The sequence below is a fragment of the Panthera tigris genome, chromosome X, assembly GCF_018350195.1.
Source record: "Panthera tigris isolate Pti1 chromosome X, P.tigris_Pti1_mat1.1, whole genome shotgun sequence".
Taxonomy (NCBI): domain Eukaryota; kingdom Metazoa; phylum Chordata; class Mammalia; order Carnivora; family Felidae; genus Panthera; species Panthera tigris.
In genome coordinates, this window is record NC_056677.1 from 26427578 (window position 1) to 26442009 (window position 14432).

Sequence of the window (14432 nt, forward strand, 5' to 3'; positions counted from 1 at the left end):
CTGATAAAACTTCCTTCTTCCTCGTGTCTGACACAAACAGCGAATGGCTTTTTAAGAGCGGCCCGACGGGCCCGAGCGGGGCGTGATGTTCTTTCTCTGGGAGCAAGGGTGCGGGGCCCGCCTTTCTTCGATGTTGCGCTGAGACGCTTGTGCCGTCACCACGGGAGGCTTGGATGCTCCCCCGGCACTTCTGACGTTCTGACGTCTGGACTTGGACTCTTCCAAAGCGGCAAATTGGAACCATAGCGAAACTCTGGTATGAAAGGCGAACGGACAGCAAGGCCTTATACAGAACTTTTTTTTTTTTTTAATGTTTATTTATTTATTTGAGAGAGAGAGAGAGACAGAGCATGAGTCGGGGAGGGGCAGAGAGAGAGAGAGAGAGAGAGAGAGAGAGAGAGAGAGAGAGAGAATCCGAAGCGGGCTCCAGGCCCTGAGCCATCAGCCCAGAACCCGACGCGGGGCTCGAACTCATGCACCGCGAGATCGTGACCTGAGCCGAAGTCGGTCGCTCAGCCGACTGAGCCACCCCGGCGCCCCTGTACAGAACGTTTTGATGTCGCTCGCCTCATCAGAGAGAATACTCTCTCTGCCTCTTCAAACGCAAGATCATTAGGTTTCACGTTTTAATATTCATCCCAAGCGTCTGTCGCCGGGCACCCTCATTAGCCCAGGATTTCTCCAAGAAGGGATTTAGCAACCCCCTCCTGAAGCCCAGATCCAAATCTGTGGCTGCCTCAAATGGCCTTTTCGTTAAACCTAAAAACTTCATGCTTGGCCTTCAGCCGTCCCGAATGCTTCGTCTTTTATCAGCTGACCTTGAGTTGTATACTTCTTCCCTTCACACCAGGCGGACTCTCTCTCTGGCCTTCGTCCCCGTCAGTCAGGCCCAGATTCGGAAAACTGGTCTCACGTCGTACACTCTCTTCTTGACATCTGTCAGGCCAGCTCTCCCCCGTCTCGCGAGGTTCCGCGTAAAGCTAACCGTCTCCCAGAGAATGATCCGTATATGGCTTTTTAATCAACAGGGCACTCTTTTCCTTCATTTCTTTGTTCTCCATTTTCCATACACATTCACATACTTGGCAGAACAAGTGGAGGGAAAAAAGCAGACATTGTTTTGGTATTAAAGTTGCTTCGTTCAATGTGGACCTATCATGTTTTCTTCTTTTAAGTTTATTTAGTTCCTTCGAGGGAGAGAGAGCGAGCTGGGGAGGGGCAGAGAGAGGGGGACAGAGAGAGAGAGAGCTGGGGAGGAGCAGAGAGAGGGAGAGAGAGAGAATCCCAAGCAGGCGGAGCCCCATGTGGGGCCTGAACTCAGAACCATGATGTTATGACCTGAGCCCAAATCTAGAGTCGGACGCTTAACCTATGGAGTCACCGAGGCGCCCCTGGACCTATCACGTTTTTATATGTGAAATCTTCTGGGCCAGAGCGTGCCTTTCTGCCAACCGTAACGCCATTATGAGTTGGGCTGTAATGATTATGATCGGGTTCTCCGTCTTCCTGACACCTTCAAGATCCCCACTTCTCTTCCTAGCCTCTTGGGTAAGTGGGGCATTTTCTTTTTCTCGAACCTCCTTTCCCAGAAGGCCACGCTCCCTTTGCTGCCACGAACAGATCAGATAAATGTCTTCTTCCTGGTGTGCTGATGTCATGCTTGGAGCTCTGTTAGTCATATTGGAATGTGAGGTAAACAACACTGGAAGCAAGCTCTGTCCCAGAGAGCAACAGACAAATACATTTTATCAAATCAAACGTCTCAATTGTAAGGCACACCGTTATCTTATGCACCATAAAGAAGGCAAGAAGATGCTATCACATTCGGACGCAATTTTTTTTCCCCTCCGTTAGATTTTCCTTAGGTTTTTCAAATTATACTTATTAGAAGTTCTCTTGTACATTGACTTAGACACATACCTTTTTGTCAGTGGATCACTCATGCGTACACACAAAAAGGCGACTATGGGAGGTGATGAAGGTGTCACCTACCCTTATTGTGGTGCTCATTTCACATTACATCCGCCTATCAAGTCATGTCGTATGCCTTAAACTTATACAGTGCCGTACATCAATAACACCTCAATAAAGTTGGAATAAAACATAAAATATTTTAGGGGCACCTGGGTGGCTCAGTGGGTTAATTGGCTGACTTCAGCTCAGGTCATGATCTCACGGTTCTCGGGTTTGAGCCCCACGTCCGGCTCTGTAGTGACAGCACAAAGGCTGCGTGGGATTCTCTCTTTCCTTCTCTCTCTCTCTGCCCCTCCCCTGCTCTCTCTCTCTCTCTCTCTCAAAAATAGACATTAAAAAAAAACTTAAAAAATCATTTAAAAAAACCAAATCTGAACTCTTCTAAATTGCTTTTGTACTCTGCATCGTTGATGGCTCTTGCTGTCATCCTCTGTGCCATCAAGAGTGCAGCATTTCGGGGCGCCTGGGTGGCTCAGTCGGTTAAGCGGCCAACTTCGGCTCAGGTCACGATCTCGCGGTCCGTGAGTTCGAGCCCCGCGTCGGGCTCTGTGCCGACAGCTCAGAGCCTGGAGCCTGTTTCAGATTCTGTGTCTCCCTCTCTCTGACCCTCCCCCGTTCATGCTCTGTCTCTCCCTGTCTCAAAAATAAATAAAACGTTAAAAAAAAAATTAAAAAAAAAAAGAGTGCAGCATTTCTCAAAAGTCCTCTTTTGGAGGACAAAATACCCCCAGGATTTTGTTCCTGGCCAACAATGCCACTCTGTCGAATCTTGATGTGCCTGCTGAGGCATTGACAGCTATGGCCAACAGCGATTGTAAGATGCATCCCGATGTCGAAGATGTGAAAAAATGTACCGCTTGGAATCAGTGAAATCATATTTGGAAGGAGCTCCCACGGCAGCCCGAACTATTCTCCTCCATACTTGTTTTACATACAGGGGAGAAACCCTATCTTTTTAAAGCTACTGCTTTTGTGAGCTTTGTTACTCATAACTGAACCCAATCCAAACTTATATAGGATTCTTCTTTTTTACGTTTATTTATTTATTTTGAGAGAGACAGAGACAGCGCAAGTCGGGGGGGTGGGGCAGAGAGGCAGAGAGAGAGAGGGAGAGAGAGAATCCTAAGCAGGCTCTGTGAGCGCAGAGCGGGGCTCGATGCGGGGCTCGAACCCATGGAGCCATGAGATCGTGACCTGAGCTGAAACCAAGAGTTGGACGCTTAACGGGCTAAGCCACCCGGGCGCCTGCAAACTGACATACGATTCTTAAAAACAGGTTAGCCACTCTTGCTTTGCTTTCTCACCGTAACATACACCACTCTTAGATCCTCCTTGACTAGTCAGTCGAGGCGTCATTTTTTCTTGACCTTCTCGGTGTTCTAACACTTTGCTAACGACCCTCATTTTACCCTTCACCTCAGCCTTGCTGAAGCGGATTCTCCATCAATATCCCTCTGAATCTGAACTCAGGACTGCAAGCAAATGATGCGTAATAACAGCGTTCATCATTTTAAAGGAGTCAGAAGCAATTAGCGGGTGCTTGGTACTTCTTGTCACACGTTTCCGAGGGGGGAAAAACACCTGCTTTTTCCTTTTTCTGGAAAATGAAGTACGAGCTGTCAGTGACAACAGTCTATTAAGAAGTTTTCTTTTGTGATACAGTGAGGACTTTCAACGCGGTTAATTTGAATCCGTGTTTGAGCCTGAGATGAAGTTATCAGTTTTATCATCTTCCCCCCAGTCTGTCCTGGTGGGATCATTGCCTGCGACCCCCGTACCCGTAGCAACAGCTCTCATTTCCGACATCATTCCTTAAAGCAACAGACTGACCACGACAACGGCCAACGGCTGACACGCGTCCAGCTGTGTGTCTCGGGGTGGTATTTTCCGGGCCTGGAAGAGACCAAGTCACGAGTCACTCAGACGTCCTGAAGGTCAGGCGATCGGGGGGGTTGGAAGGCTGTGAGAACGCAGGTAGGGGGTGCACCCACCAGGGTGGTGTTTGAAGGGCGCTCACCCCTTCTGAGGGGCACGTGGCAGAGGAGGGCGGGAAAACGCGACGGCACCGGACGGGAGAAGAGGACCCTCGGAAACTTCAGTGGCCGTCGCGTGAATTGTCGCATCGTTCTGCCACCGCCCCACGTGTTCAAAAGGCTGCTCGTGGACCCCAAAATGGAACCTAAAGGAGGGGATTTCGAAAATTCCTCTTGTCCCGCAGAACAAGAAGGAGGGCAACAATTGAGCTGCCACCGTTTCTAGACTTCCCTGCCCGGGGTGCTTAAAGAAAAGCTGTGAAACGCTACAGCACAAGCAGTGACTCGTAATAGGCGCTGGAGTGTAATCGCAATTCTCTTTGAGTCTCGAGGGCGAGGAAATCCTTCGTTTCCGGGTACAGCAAGAGGATGTAGGTCTAAGCGGACTTCTCCGCATTATCTCGGGGAGTCCCTCTGAATCACAGCAAAGGGAAGGATGGGATAAAGGGGGCGCCCAGCGGCCAAGACAGAACCAGACTGGGGTCAGCTTTACATCCCAGGGAAGAGACCACAACGGGCCATGGTTCGGCTCGTACAGTCGGGTACCCTGTGTGTGGCTAGGATTCAGGCTATCTCTGTGCAGCTGAGCTGGATGTGCAGGCCGAACAGGTATGTTTTGCAGCCTCCCCTTTCAAACCTGTTGTGCCCAGGGGCGCCTGCGTGGCTCAGTCGGTCAAGTGTCTGACCGCGGCTCAGATCATGATCTCGAGGTTCGTGGGTTCGAGCCCCGCATCGGGCTCTGTGCCGACAGCTCGGAGCCTGGCGCCTGCTTCGGATTCTGTGGCTCCTCCTCTCTCTTTGCCCCTCTCCCCTGCTCACGCTCTGTCTCTCTCCCTCTCCCTCTCTCAAAAAATAAATAAACATAAAAAAAAAATACATCCTGTCGTGCCTGTGCAGAAGCCATCAGAGTGAAGCCATCTGGATGGAGAGTATGCCCTGGGGATTTCCAGTCCTGAGGTCTTCCTAGGTGCTCGGTGCCAATTCAGGTAACGCCGTGGCTGGCTGCTGCCTGGACGGAGGGAGTCAGGCGTACAGGTGCCGACTAGCTCCAGCCCTTATAAATTCTGTCACTGGTTCTAAGGACTCCTGGCGTAGGGGAAGGGTTTGGCTGAGGTTTAGAGGCTGTCCCCACCCCGAGACTGCAAGGCATCCCTGTAATTAGGGGAGGGACTAGAGTGATCAGGGCTGTCTTTAAGAGTGTTGGGGATTTCCCTCCCTTCCGGGTCTGGTTATCTGGCTGGATTTCCAGTCTACCCACACAGTCTTGCTTAACCCATTGATATACCTGTGGGGCAAGAGGAAAAAAAAACAAAAACAAAACAATGGAACACGGCATCGGAAAATCGATGTTCGTGTCCACAGTCTGTAATGTATTTGTGTGGCCTCCCTTTTTCTCGCAGGTTAAGACTTGCTCGTGACACCTGCCCTTCTTACTTCCCGAGGGTCCTATAAAAATAAAATACGCCAATGTTAAATAAAAGGACTTGGACTTGCAAAGCGCCATTGTTATTTTAGTTCGTCACACCCCCCGTCCTTGAGGGAGGCGGCCTAAGGGTCATTTCCCATAATCACTGCAGCCTAGAGTGGATCCACGCGCAATCCCATTCCCTCTACCTCGTTCCCAGAGACAACTACTATGATGAATTCTAGACCATGTTCTTTTATATTTTTATTTTTATTTATTTTTTAAATTTTATTCAATTTTAATTTTTTTTAATATGAAATTTATTGTCAGATGGGTTTCCATACAACACCCAGTGCTCATCCCAAGAGGTGCCCTCCTCAATACCCATCACCCACCCTCCCCTTTTATATTTTTATCATACATATGCACCCACCCGACACCAGGGTCCCAGACCACCCAGACCACCTTACCTCACCCCACTCCACTCCACCCCACCCCACCCCACCCCACCCCACCCGACCCCACCCCACTCCATCCCACCCTACCCCACCCCCCTCCACCCCACCCCCCTCCACCCCACCCCCCTCCACTCCACCCCCCTCCACTCCACCCCACCCCACCCCACCCCACTCCACCCCACCCCCCTCCACCCCACCCCCCTCCACTCCACCCCCCTCCACTCCACCCCACCCCACCCCACCCCACCCCACCCCACTCCACCCCGCCCCCATCCTCAGAACCATTGATCAGGGGATTGGTTTGTCTTTTCTAGGGTCCCACAGAATGTCTTCTCCCTCCATTTCTGGGGATCCTGAGCTGCATACGGATGGGGCTGGGTGGGTGGAGAGACTCCTGGATACCTGTTTAAAAACTTAAAAGGTGAGAGATTTGCACACGAATCACCCAGAGACCTTTATTTCTTTAGGAACCAAATAACTTTATTGAAACAAAATAACTTTATTTATTTATGGAAAACTGGAAGAAGAAACTGGAACGTTTTGCAAAAGCAATACTGCAAAATGCATGCCCGGCATGGTGACCAGGGGAAGTCACCATGCACCCTGTGGCTATGGGAAGGCAGTCCCAACTCAGTTCTTGTCGCTGTTGCCCAGGGTGAGCTTGTCAAAGAGGTACTCTGCCAAGCCATCTTCCGGGGCCCCCATCTTGCACAGGCTGGTGATGTAGCCCCCCAGCTCTTTGATGACCTTGACTTGCTCGTGCAGGTAGTTGGTCTCCAGGAAGCTGCACAGATGGGCGTCGTTCTTGTCGGTGGCCAGCTGGTGCAGGTCGAGCAGGCTCTGGTTCAGGCTCTTCTCCAGGTGAAAGGCGCACTCCATGGCGTTGAGGCCGTTCTCCCAGTTGTCGCGGTCAGGCTTCACGATGTCGCGGAGGCGGATGCGGCCCCCACGCTGGTTCTGCAGCTGCATCAGCTTCTCGGCATGCTGGCTCTCCTCGTGGGACTGGCGCAGGAAGAACTTGGAGAAATTCTCCAGGGCCACGTCGGCGCGGTCGAAATAGAAGGCCATCGACAGGTACACGTAGGAGGCGTAGAGCTCCAGGTTGATCTGGCTGTTGATGGCGGCCTCGCACTGCGGGTGGTAGTTCTGGCGCACTTGAGAGGACGGCGCGGTGGCCATGGCTGGCGGCGCTGGCACCAAGGCGAAGGCGAAGGCGGCTCAGAAACGAGGGCGGAAGGCGGTGGCGGCGGGTCTCCGGCGCTTTTTCAGAGTAGCCGACCAGGCAGGCCCGGCGGCAGCCTCCGAGATGCGGCTGGAATGAGGTCCGTTACTCGGGAGGTGGGGGTTGGAATCCGTTACGAGAAGGGGCGTGGTCACGAAGGCGAGGGAGGGGTGGTGGGCGGGGCCCCGCGTTCAAGGTTCCATCCGTGCCCGAGGTCCGGGGCGCCTGCGCGCTGAGTGTCTTGAAGCCGTTAAAAAAAAAAAAAAAGTTACGAGAGGGAAGGAGGCAAACCCTAAGTGACTCTGAAATACTGAGAACAAACTGACGGTTGATGGGGCGGGGGGAGACGGGAAAGTGGGTGATGGGCATGGAGGAGGGCATCTGCTGGGATGAGCACCGAGTGTTGTCTGGAAACGAATTTGACAGTAAATCATATATAAAAAAATAAAGCCATAAATCCTAAAAAAATAAAAATAAAAACATAACTCTTGTTAAAATATATATTTAATATATTTTAATATATTGCTGTGGTTTGTGAATATATCTCGTGAAAAAAAAAACCACCGGATTTTTTTTTTTATCCGTATTTGTCAAACATTCGTAAAATAACTCTTGAGATACAATTCACATACTATAAACTCGACCTTTTGAAAGTGATTAGCTACCCGGTTTATAGGCTGTTCATGGCGTTAGGCAGCCATCACCACAATCTAATTTCACAGTTTCATCACTCCAAAATGAAAATTCCGTACCCATAAGCTGTTACTCCCCAGACCTGGCTACCACTGATCTGTCTTCTGTCTCTACAGGTTTGCCTATTTGGGATATTTCAAATAAAGGGAATCCTACAGTATGTGGACTTTTGTGTCTGATTTCTGTATTTAGCAGAATGTCTCTAATCTTCCTTTTTTCATTGCTGAATAGTGTTCCATAATATGGATATGTCACATTTTCTTTATCCTTTCATCAGTTGATGGGCATTTGGGGTTTTTTTCCATTTTGTGGTTATTATGAATAGTGTTGCTATGAATATTTGTGTGCAGGTATTTGCGTAGACATATTTCTATTCTCTTGGGACTATGCCTAGGAGGGAATTGCTAGGTCATATGACAACTCTGTGTTTAATATGTTGAGGAACGGCCACATCTTTTCCAAAGCGGCTGCACCATTTTGCATTCTCACCAATGACGTGTGAAGTTTCCAACAGTGTTATTGTCTGTTACTGCAAAGTAATATCACGTTGTGGCTTTGATTCGCGTTTCTCTAATGACTAAGCATGTTGAGCATCTTTGTATGTCCTTATTGGCCGTTTGTATATCTTCTTTTTCTCTTGGCTGCTTCTTTTCTTTTTAAAAATTGCAATTCCAGTATGGCTACCATACACTGTTATATTAATTTCAGGTATACAATATAGTGATTCCATAATTCTGTGCAGTACTCAGTGCTCATCATAAGTGTACTCTTAACCCCCTTCCCCTGTTTCACCCACTTCCCCCCACCCCGCACCTCCCCATTGGTAACTATCAGTTCTCTATAGTTACAAGTCTGATTTTTGGGGTTTGTCTATTTTTTTCTTTGTTCGTTTGCTTTGTTTCCTGAATTCCACACATGAGTGAAATGATATGGCATTCGTCTTCCTCTGACTGGCTTAGTGTGCTTAGCGTAATACCCTCTAGATCCATCCATGTTGTTGCGGACGGCAAGATTTCATTCTTTTTTATGGCTGAGTAATATTTCATTGGCTGTTGTAGATAATGCTGCTCTAAACATGGAAACATTGGGGCTCATGTATCCCTTTGAATTCGTATTTTGGCATTCTTTGGGCAAATATCTAGTAGTGCAATTGCTGGATCATAGGGTAGTTCTATGTTTAAGTTTTTGAGGAATCTCCAGACTATTTTCCAGAGGGGCTACCCCAGTCAGCATTCCCACCAACGATGCCAGAGGGTTCCCCTTTCTCCACATCCTCACCAACACTTGTTGTTTCTTGTGTTGTTGATTCTAGCCTTTCTGACAGGTGTGAGGTGATATCTCATTGTGGTTTTGATTTGCATGTCCCTGATGCTCAGCGATGTTGAGCATCTTTTCCTGTTTTTGTTGGCCGTCTGTCTGTCTTCTTTAGAAAAATGTCTGTCTATGTATTCTGCCTGTTTCTTAATTGGATTATTTGGGGTTTTTTGGTGTTGAGTTATATACCTTTATATATTTTGGATACTAACCCTTTATCAGATATGTCATTTGCAAGTATCTTCTCTCGTTTAGTAGGTTGTTTTTTAGTTTTGCTGATTGTTTCCTTTGCCCTGCTTTTTATTTCGATGTAATCCTGATTGTTTTTGTTCTGGTTTCCCTTGCCTCAAGAGACATATCAGGAAAAATGTTGCTATGCCCAACGTCAGAAAAAATTACTGCCTCTGCTCCCCTCTGGGATTTTTTTTTTAATTTTTTTTTAATGTTTATTTATTTTTGAGAGAGAGAGACAGAGTGTGAGCAGGGGAGGGGTGGAGAGAGTGGGAGACACAGAATCGGAAGCAGGCTCCAGGCTCCGAGCTGTCAGCACGGAGCCGGACGTGGGGCTTGAACTCACAGACTGTGAGGTCATGACCTGAGCTGAAGTCGGATGCCTAACCGACTAAGCCACCCAGGCGCCCCTCCCCTCTGGGATTTTTATGGTTTCAGGTGTCACATTTCAAACTTCCAGTTCTAGGGGTGCCTGGGTGGTTCAGTCGGTGAAGCATCTGAGTCCGGCTCAGGTCACGATCTTTCGGTTCGTGAGCTCAAGCCCTGTGTCGGGCTCTGTGCTGACAGCTTGGAGCCTGGAGCCTGCTTCAGAATCTGTGTCTCCCTCTCTCTCTGCCTCTCCCCCGCTAACACTCTGTCTCTCTCTCAGAAATGAATAAACGTTAAAAAAAATTTAAAAAAAGAAAAGAAATGCAAGTGAGTTGCGTTGAGTGGAATGCAACTTATCCGGGGCTCATTTTGCATCACTTGGGTGCATTTATCTCAACATCCCTTATTTCCTGCCTAGCCAAATAGGGCTCTTCTCCTTTGAATCATTGCTAACATCTTACTGGTTTTCTCATTAATTAATGAGTTCAATAAAATCTTTGACCTGTAGTATCTCATATTTGCGAGAGATTTCAGTTTCTTTTTCTTTAATTATCCTTTAACAGTCCCCACTGTCATCCCCACCCCACCGGGAACATAACAAACCCCACAGGAGCTGTCTTACTTAGTAGGGTAAGCACTCTTGGGGGGTGCTCACCAGAGCTGTGAATCCTGAAAAGTATTGGAGACCTAAAGGCATAGCATCCCTGAGTGGGATATGGAGTGAGAGCATCTCTGAGGAGAAGGAGGCCGAGTGTAACTCTGGGAAAACAGGGAGCCAAAGCAAACCAGTGGAGGAAGGTAGCACGTATAGAGAGCGGGCCACAGGAGGGACCTCATCCAGGGGACACTGGAATCCCTGCGGGGCTGAGGCTGGCCCAGGGCATGTTAGGGAGGGCAGAGAAGTAAGCATGAGCAGTAAAGGTCTGTACGGAACCAGAAGCGGCTGAGAACCAGGGGAGTGTTGAAAGCTTCCAGGCAGGGGAAGTGGTCAGCAGAGACTTGAGGGGATCTGACGGGCTGAGAGGCATGATCTGGCTAAAATTAACCCTGGAAGGAGGTAGGGACGTGAGCTTTTGCAGCCAGGAGAAAGGATCCCATCATCAGCGATTTCACGCTTCCTAAGTCACAGCCCTGAAAAGCGTGTTGGGACCCACAGATACTGAGGGTGTAGAATACTTGGGACTGGGCCATGAACTCTGTTTTCCAGAGAAGCTTCCTTCCAGCTGGTGATCAGAAGTAGGGAAGCTCTCGCGCATCTGGCTGGCTCAACCGAAGGGCATAGCAAAGTTCGGTGAGGGCTCCTGTTTGGTTGGGTACCGATGCGACGTCCAACACCCGCACGCGTTGTGTTCTGAAGAGGGGAGTGCTCCTTCTGGTCTCCACTTCTTCACTGTTCTGATGTGGGGTGGGCGGAGAGGGAGATCGCAACCTTGAGAGGCAAAGCGGAGGCCGCTCCACTTAAACACGCCTGTCGTGCGTCCCGGTGTGTGTCAGCTGATGACTGACAGTAGTTGAGCTGAACGTAAATTTGCTCTCAAGTTGTCACCTTTCGGTTTTATTCAGCGTGCTACACATTCTCCATGTGCGTCTCCAGTGCTCTTTTCTGCCCTTCTCCGTCTTCCTCTGAGCTCTGGAGCCCGGCTTGTATGGATGGCATCCACGGGGCCCTGGCCGTCTGGCCCCTGGTTGAGCTCAGCCAATGGGCGGCACTGGCAGGAGACGGGAAGGCAGGAGGAGAGGGAGTTTGGGATACGTATTTTCTTGGCTCTCTCTCTTTAGGGAAGATCAGGAAGAGGCAAACCTATTACCTCTTTGTAGCTCTAGCTCCCCGGATGAAGTAGGGACCGTTCTCAGGAGGGGCTTTCTGCAATCATTGCTCACGTCGGAGGAATTTACCCCAAAGAACAGGTGTTCTTTGGGTCAGGTTTAATGCACAGCCTAAGAAATGCATGAGGACCCACAATCCAGTATGCAGCGCCACATTGCTTCGGCCCAGAGAATCAATGGAACACAGAGACTAAATAGAAATCAAGAAGAAATGAAGTCCCTCATCGACAACAGTCTCAAGCAACAGAACAGCAGCCCAGGTGAAGCTGCCACTCGGGATTCAGCCTCCAGTTGTGTAGCCTGTGGATTTCTCTAGCTCCTGGCCCCCTTGTTTCCTTAGGTGATTGATCTTTTGGTTACCCCTCACCGAATTAGGAGACCTGTTAGAGGGGCGCCTGGGTGGCTCAGTCGGTTAAGCGGCCGACTTCGGCTCAGGTCATGATCTCGCGGTCCGTGGGTTCGAGCCCCGCGTCGGGCTCTGTGCTGCCAGCTCAGAGCCCGGAGCCTGTTTCAGATTCTGTGTCTCCCTCTCTCTGACCCTCCCCCGTTCATGCTCTGTCTCTCTCTGTCTCAAAAATAAATAAACGTTAAAAAAAATAAAAATAAAAAAAAAAAAAAAGGAGGCCTGTTAGAGAAACAGGAAAGAGGAAGCAGAGAGAGTCATTTTCTACTTGTCGGTAGCCATGTTAAAAAGTCTGGTTGGGCGGGGGGCGGCACAGTGGTTAAGTGGCTCCCTGAACCCTTTGATTCTTGATTTTGGCTCAGACATAATCTTGAGGTTTGTGGGATCAAGCCCTGCGTCGGGCTCTGTGCTGACAACGCAGAGCCTGCTTGGGATTCTCTCTCTCCTAGCTCCCTGACCTCCCCCCCCCCCCCCCTTTCTCTCTCTCCCCAAATAAACAAACAAGCATTTAAAAAACTGTTGAAAAAAAAGACTGGTTGGGGGGCGCCTGGGTGGCTCAGTCGGTGAAGCGTCCGACTTCAGCTCAGGTCGTGATCTCGCGGTTTGTGAGTTTGAGCCCCGCGTCGGGCTCTGTGCTGACAGCTGGGAGCCTGGAGCCTGCTTCGGATTCCGTGTCTCCCTCTCTCTCTCTGCCCCTCCCCCACTCACGCTCTGTGTCTCTCCGTCTCTCAATAATAAATAAACGTTAAAAAAAAATTTTTTTTAAAAGTCTGGTTAGGGAAGATGTTGAGTTAGTAAGGTTTGAGGATTAACTGTTTATTTCAAGTGAACCTTTGTCCTTCCTTGCCCACCTTCTCCTGATCAGAGCTGTTTCAGACTGCTCTGCACAGCAGTGCATGGGTGGGTCCAGTGAATGTATGCAAGGGATTATAGATGCTGACTAATTAGCTACCTCTTAATCATTTACTCCCAGACAGGAAGGCATAACCCTCAATTGCAGATAGCCAAAAGGAGATTTTAAAAGTTTTCTTTGCTTGTTATCTTTTCTAAATAGGAGATGAATAATTTTTATTTTGTGACCTTCCATTCCTTCATAGAAAACACAAGGTGTAATAGTCAGGATAGGGAAAGCTATGTTGTAGTAACAAACCAGACCTAAAAAACTCAATGGCGGAAGACAATATGTATTTTTTGCTCACATCACAGCCCGAAGCAGGTGAAGTGACTCTCTTTCGTGACTCTTCGCCAATGGTTAACTTACCAATGCAGGCTAAATTCCACCCTTTAGTTGCACCTTCCCAGAATTCTTCACTTCAAACTGCACGGAGGGAAACAAGAAGCATGGAGACCTCCCACTTACTCTTTTATTGCCCTGGACCAGAAATCATATTCACTGCAGCCCAAACCAACTTCAAGGAGGCTGGGAAATGTAGGGAAAACATGTGGTATCCAGTGAGCAAAATTTTCTGCCATGCATGTTGTATCCATTTCTCTTATTTTATTTTTTAATGTTCATTTATTTTATTTTGAGAAAGAGAGAGAGAGGGGTAGTAAGAGAGGGAGAGAGAGAATCCTAAGCAGGGCTTGATCCCACAAACCGCGAGATCGTGACCTGAGCCGAAATCAAGAGTCGGACACTTAACCGACTGAGCCACCCAGGCACCCCTCTCTTATTTAAAAAAAAATTATTTAGAACTCACATTGTTGGCCAGTGTTATTTATGTACTTATTCGAGTGTGATTGTAGCAAGAATTCTTCTGAAAAACATTTACCAGCGTGTGTGTATGTGTGTGTGTTAGCGTACTAAGTAATAACAACTTGTGTGGTCCCATTTCTATATAATTGTTTCTGTGATGTTTTGCATCGCAGGTCCTAGCTTGACATTCGCACTCAGATTCAACCCCATGTCCTACCTAAAATCTCTTCTGTCTGAAGTGAACACAGACTTCTCTGAAGATCTATAGGGTTTGGTGCCCACGCAATCAGCATGGCAGTCAATCACAGACCACCCCTCGTTGGCTTGTCTTCAACTGCGCTGAACTTTTTTTTTTTTTTTAACGTTTATTTATTTTTGAGACAGAGAGAGACAGAGCATGAACGGGGGAGGGGCAGAGAGAGAGGGAGACACAGAATCGGAAACAGGCTCCGGGCTCTGAGCCGTCAGCACAGAGCCCGACGCGGGGCTCGAACTCACGGACCGTGAGATCGTGACCTCAGCCGAAGTCGGACGCTCAACCGACTGAGCCACCCAGGCGCCCCAATTGCGCTGAACTCTTAATCCTCTCCTTTTCTGTTGTGTCCCTTTGGTGCAGCGTCGTCCTGACTTATAACCTTTCGGAGGGCAGATGCCCTTTCTTCACCTCCAGAGCACCCAACAAGACAGAATAGCACAGGCCAGGTGCTCAAAGACCATGGGCTGATTTAATCTGATTTAATAGGCTTGATACAGTCAGCAAATGTGTATTAAGCTTCTAAGTGCCATGTTCTAGGATCTGTGCAAAGA

The 14432-nt window shown here is 48.8% G+C and overlaps 1 protein-coding gene and 1 long non-coding RNA gene across 2 annotated transcripts in view; one reads left to right on the forward strand and one right to left on the reverse strand.

Annotated features, from left to right (window-relative positions):
* LOC102970612 overlaps positions 1–14432 on the forward strand; it is a 77975-nt gene that overhangs the window by 56948 nt on the left and 6595 nt on the right. The gene's annotated exons all lie outside the window — the stretch shown is intronic.
* Positions 6341–7215, reverse strand: LOC122235368 (ferritin heavy chain-like). The gene has a single exon (XM_042974468.1). The coding sequence runs from the start codon at positions 7047–7049 to the stop codon at positions 6501–6503; it is 549 nt and encodes a 182-aa protein (XP_042830402.1). The 5' UTR covers positions 7050–7215; the 3' UTR covers positions 6341–6500.

Bases quoted from the DNA above. Each gene is read 5' to 3' on its own strand.
- LOC122235368 (XM_042974468.1), bottom strand. From the start codon at position 7,049: ATGGCCACCGCGCCGTCCTCTCAAGTGCGCCAGAACTACCACCCGCAG.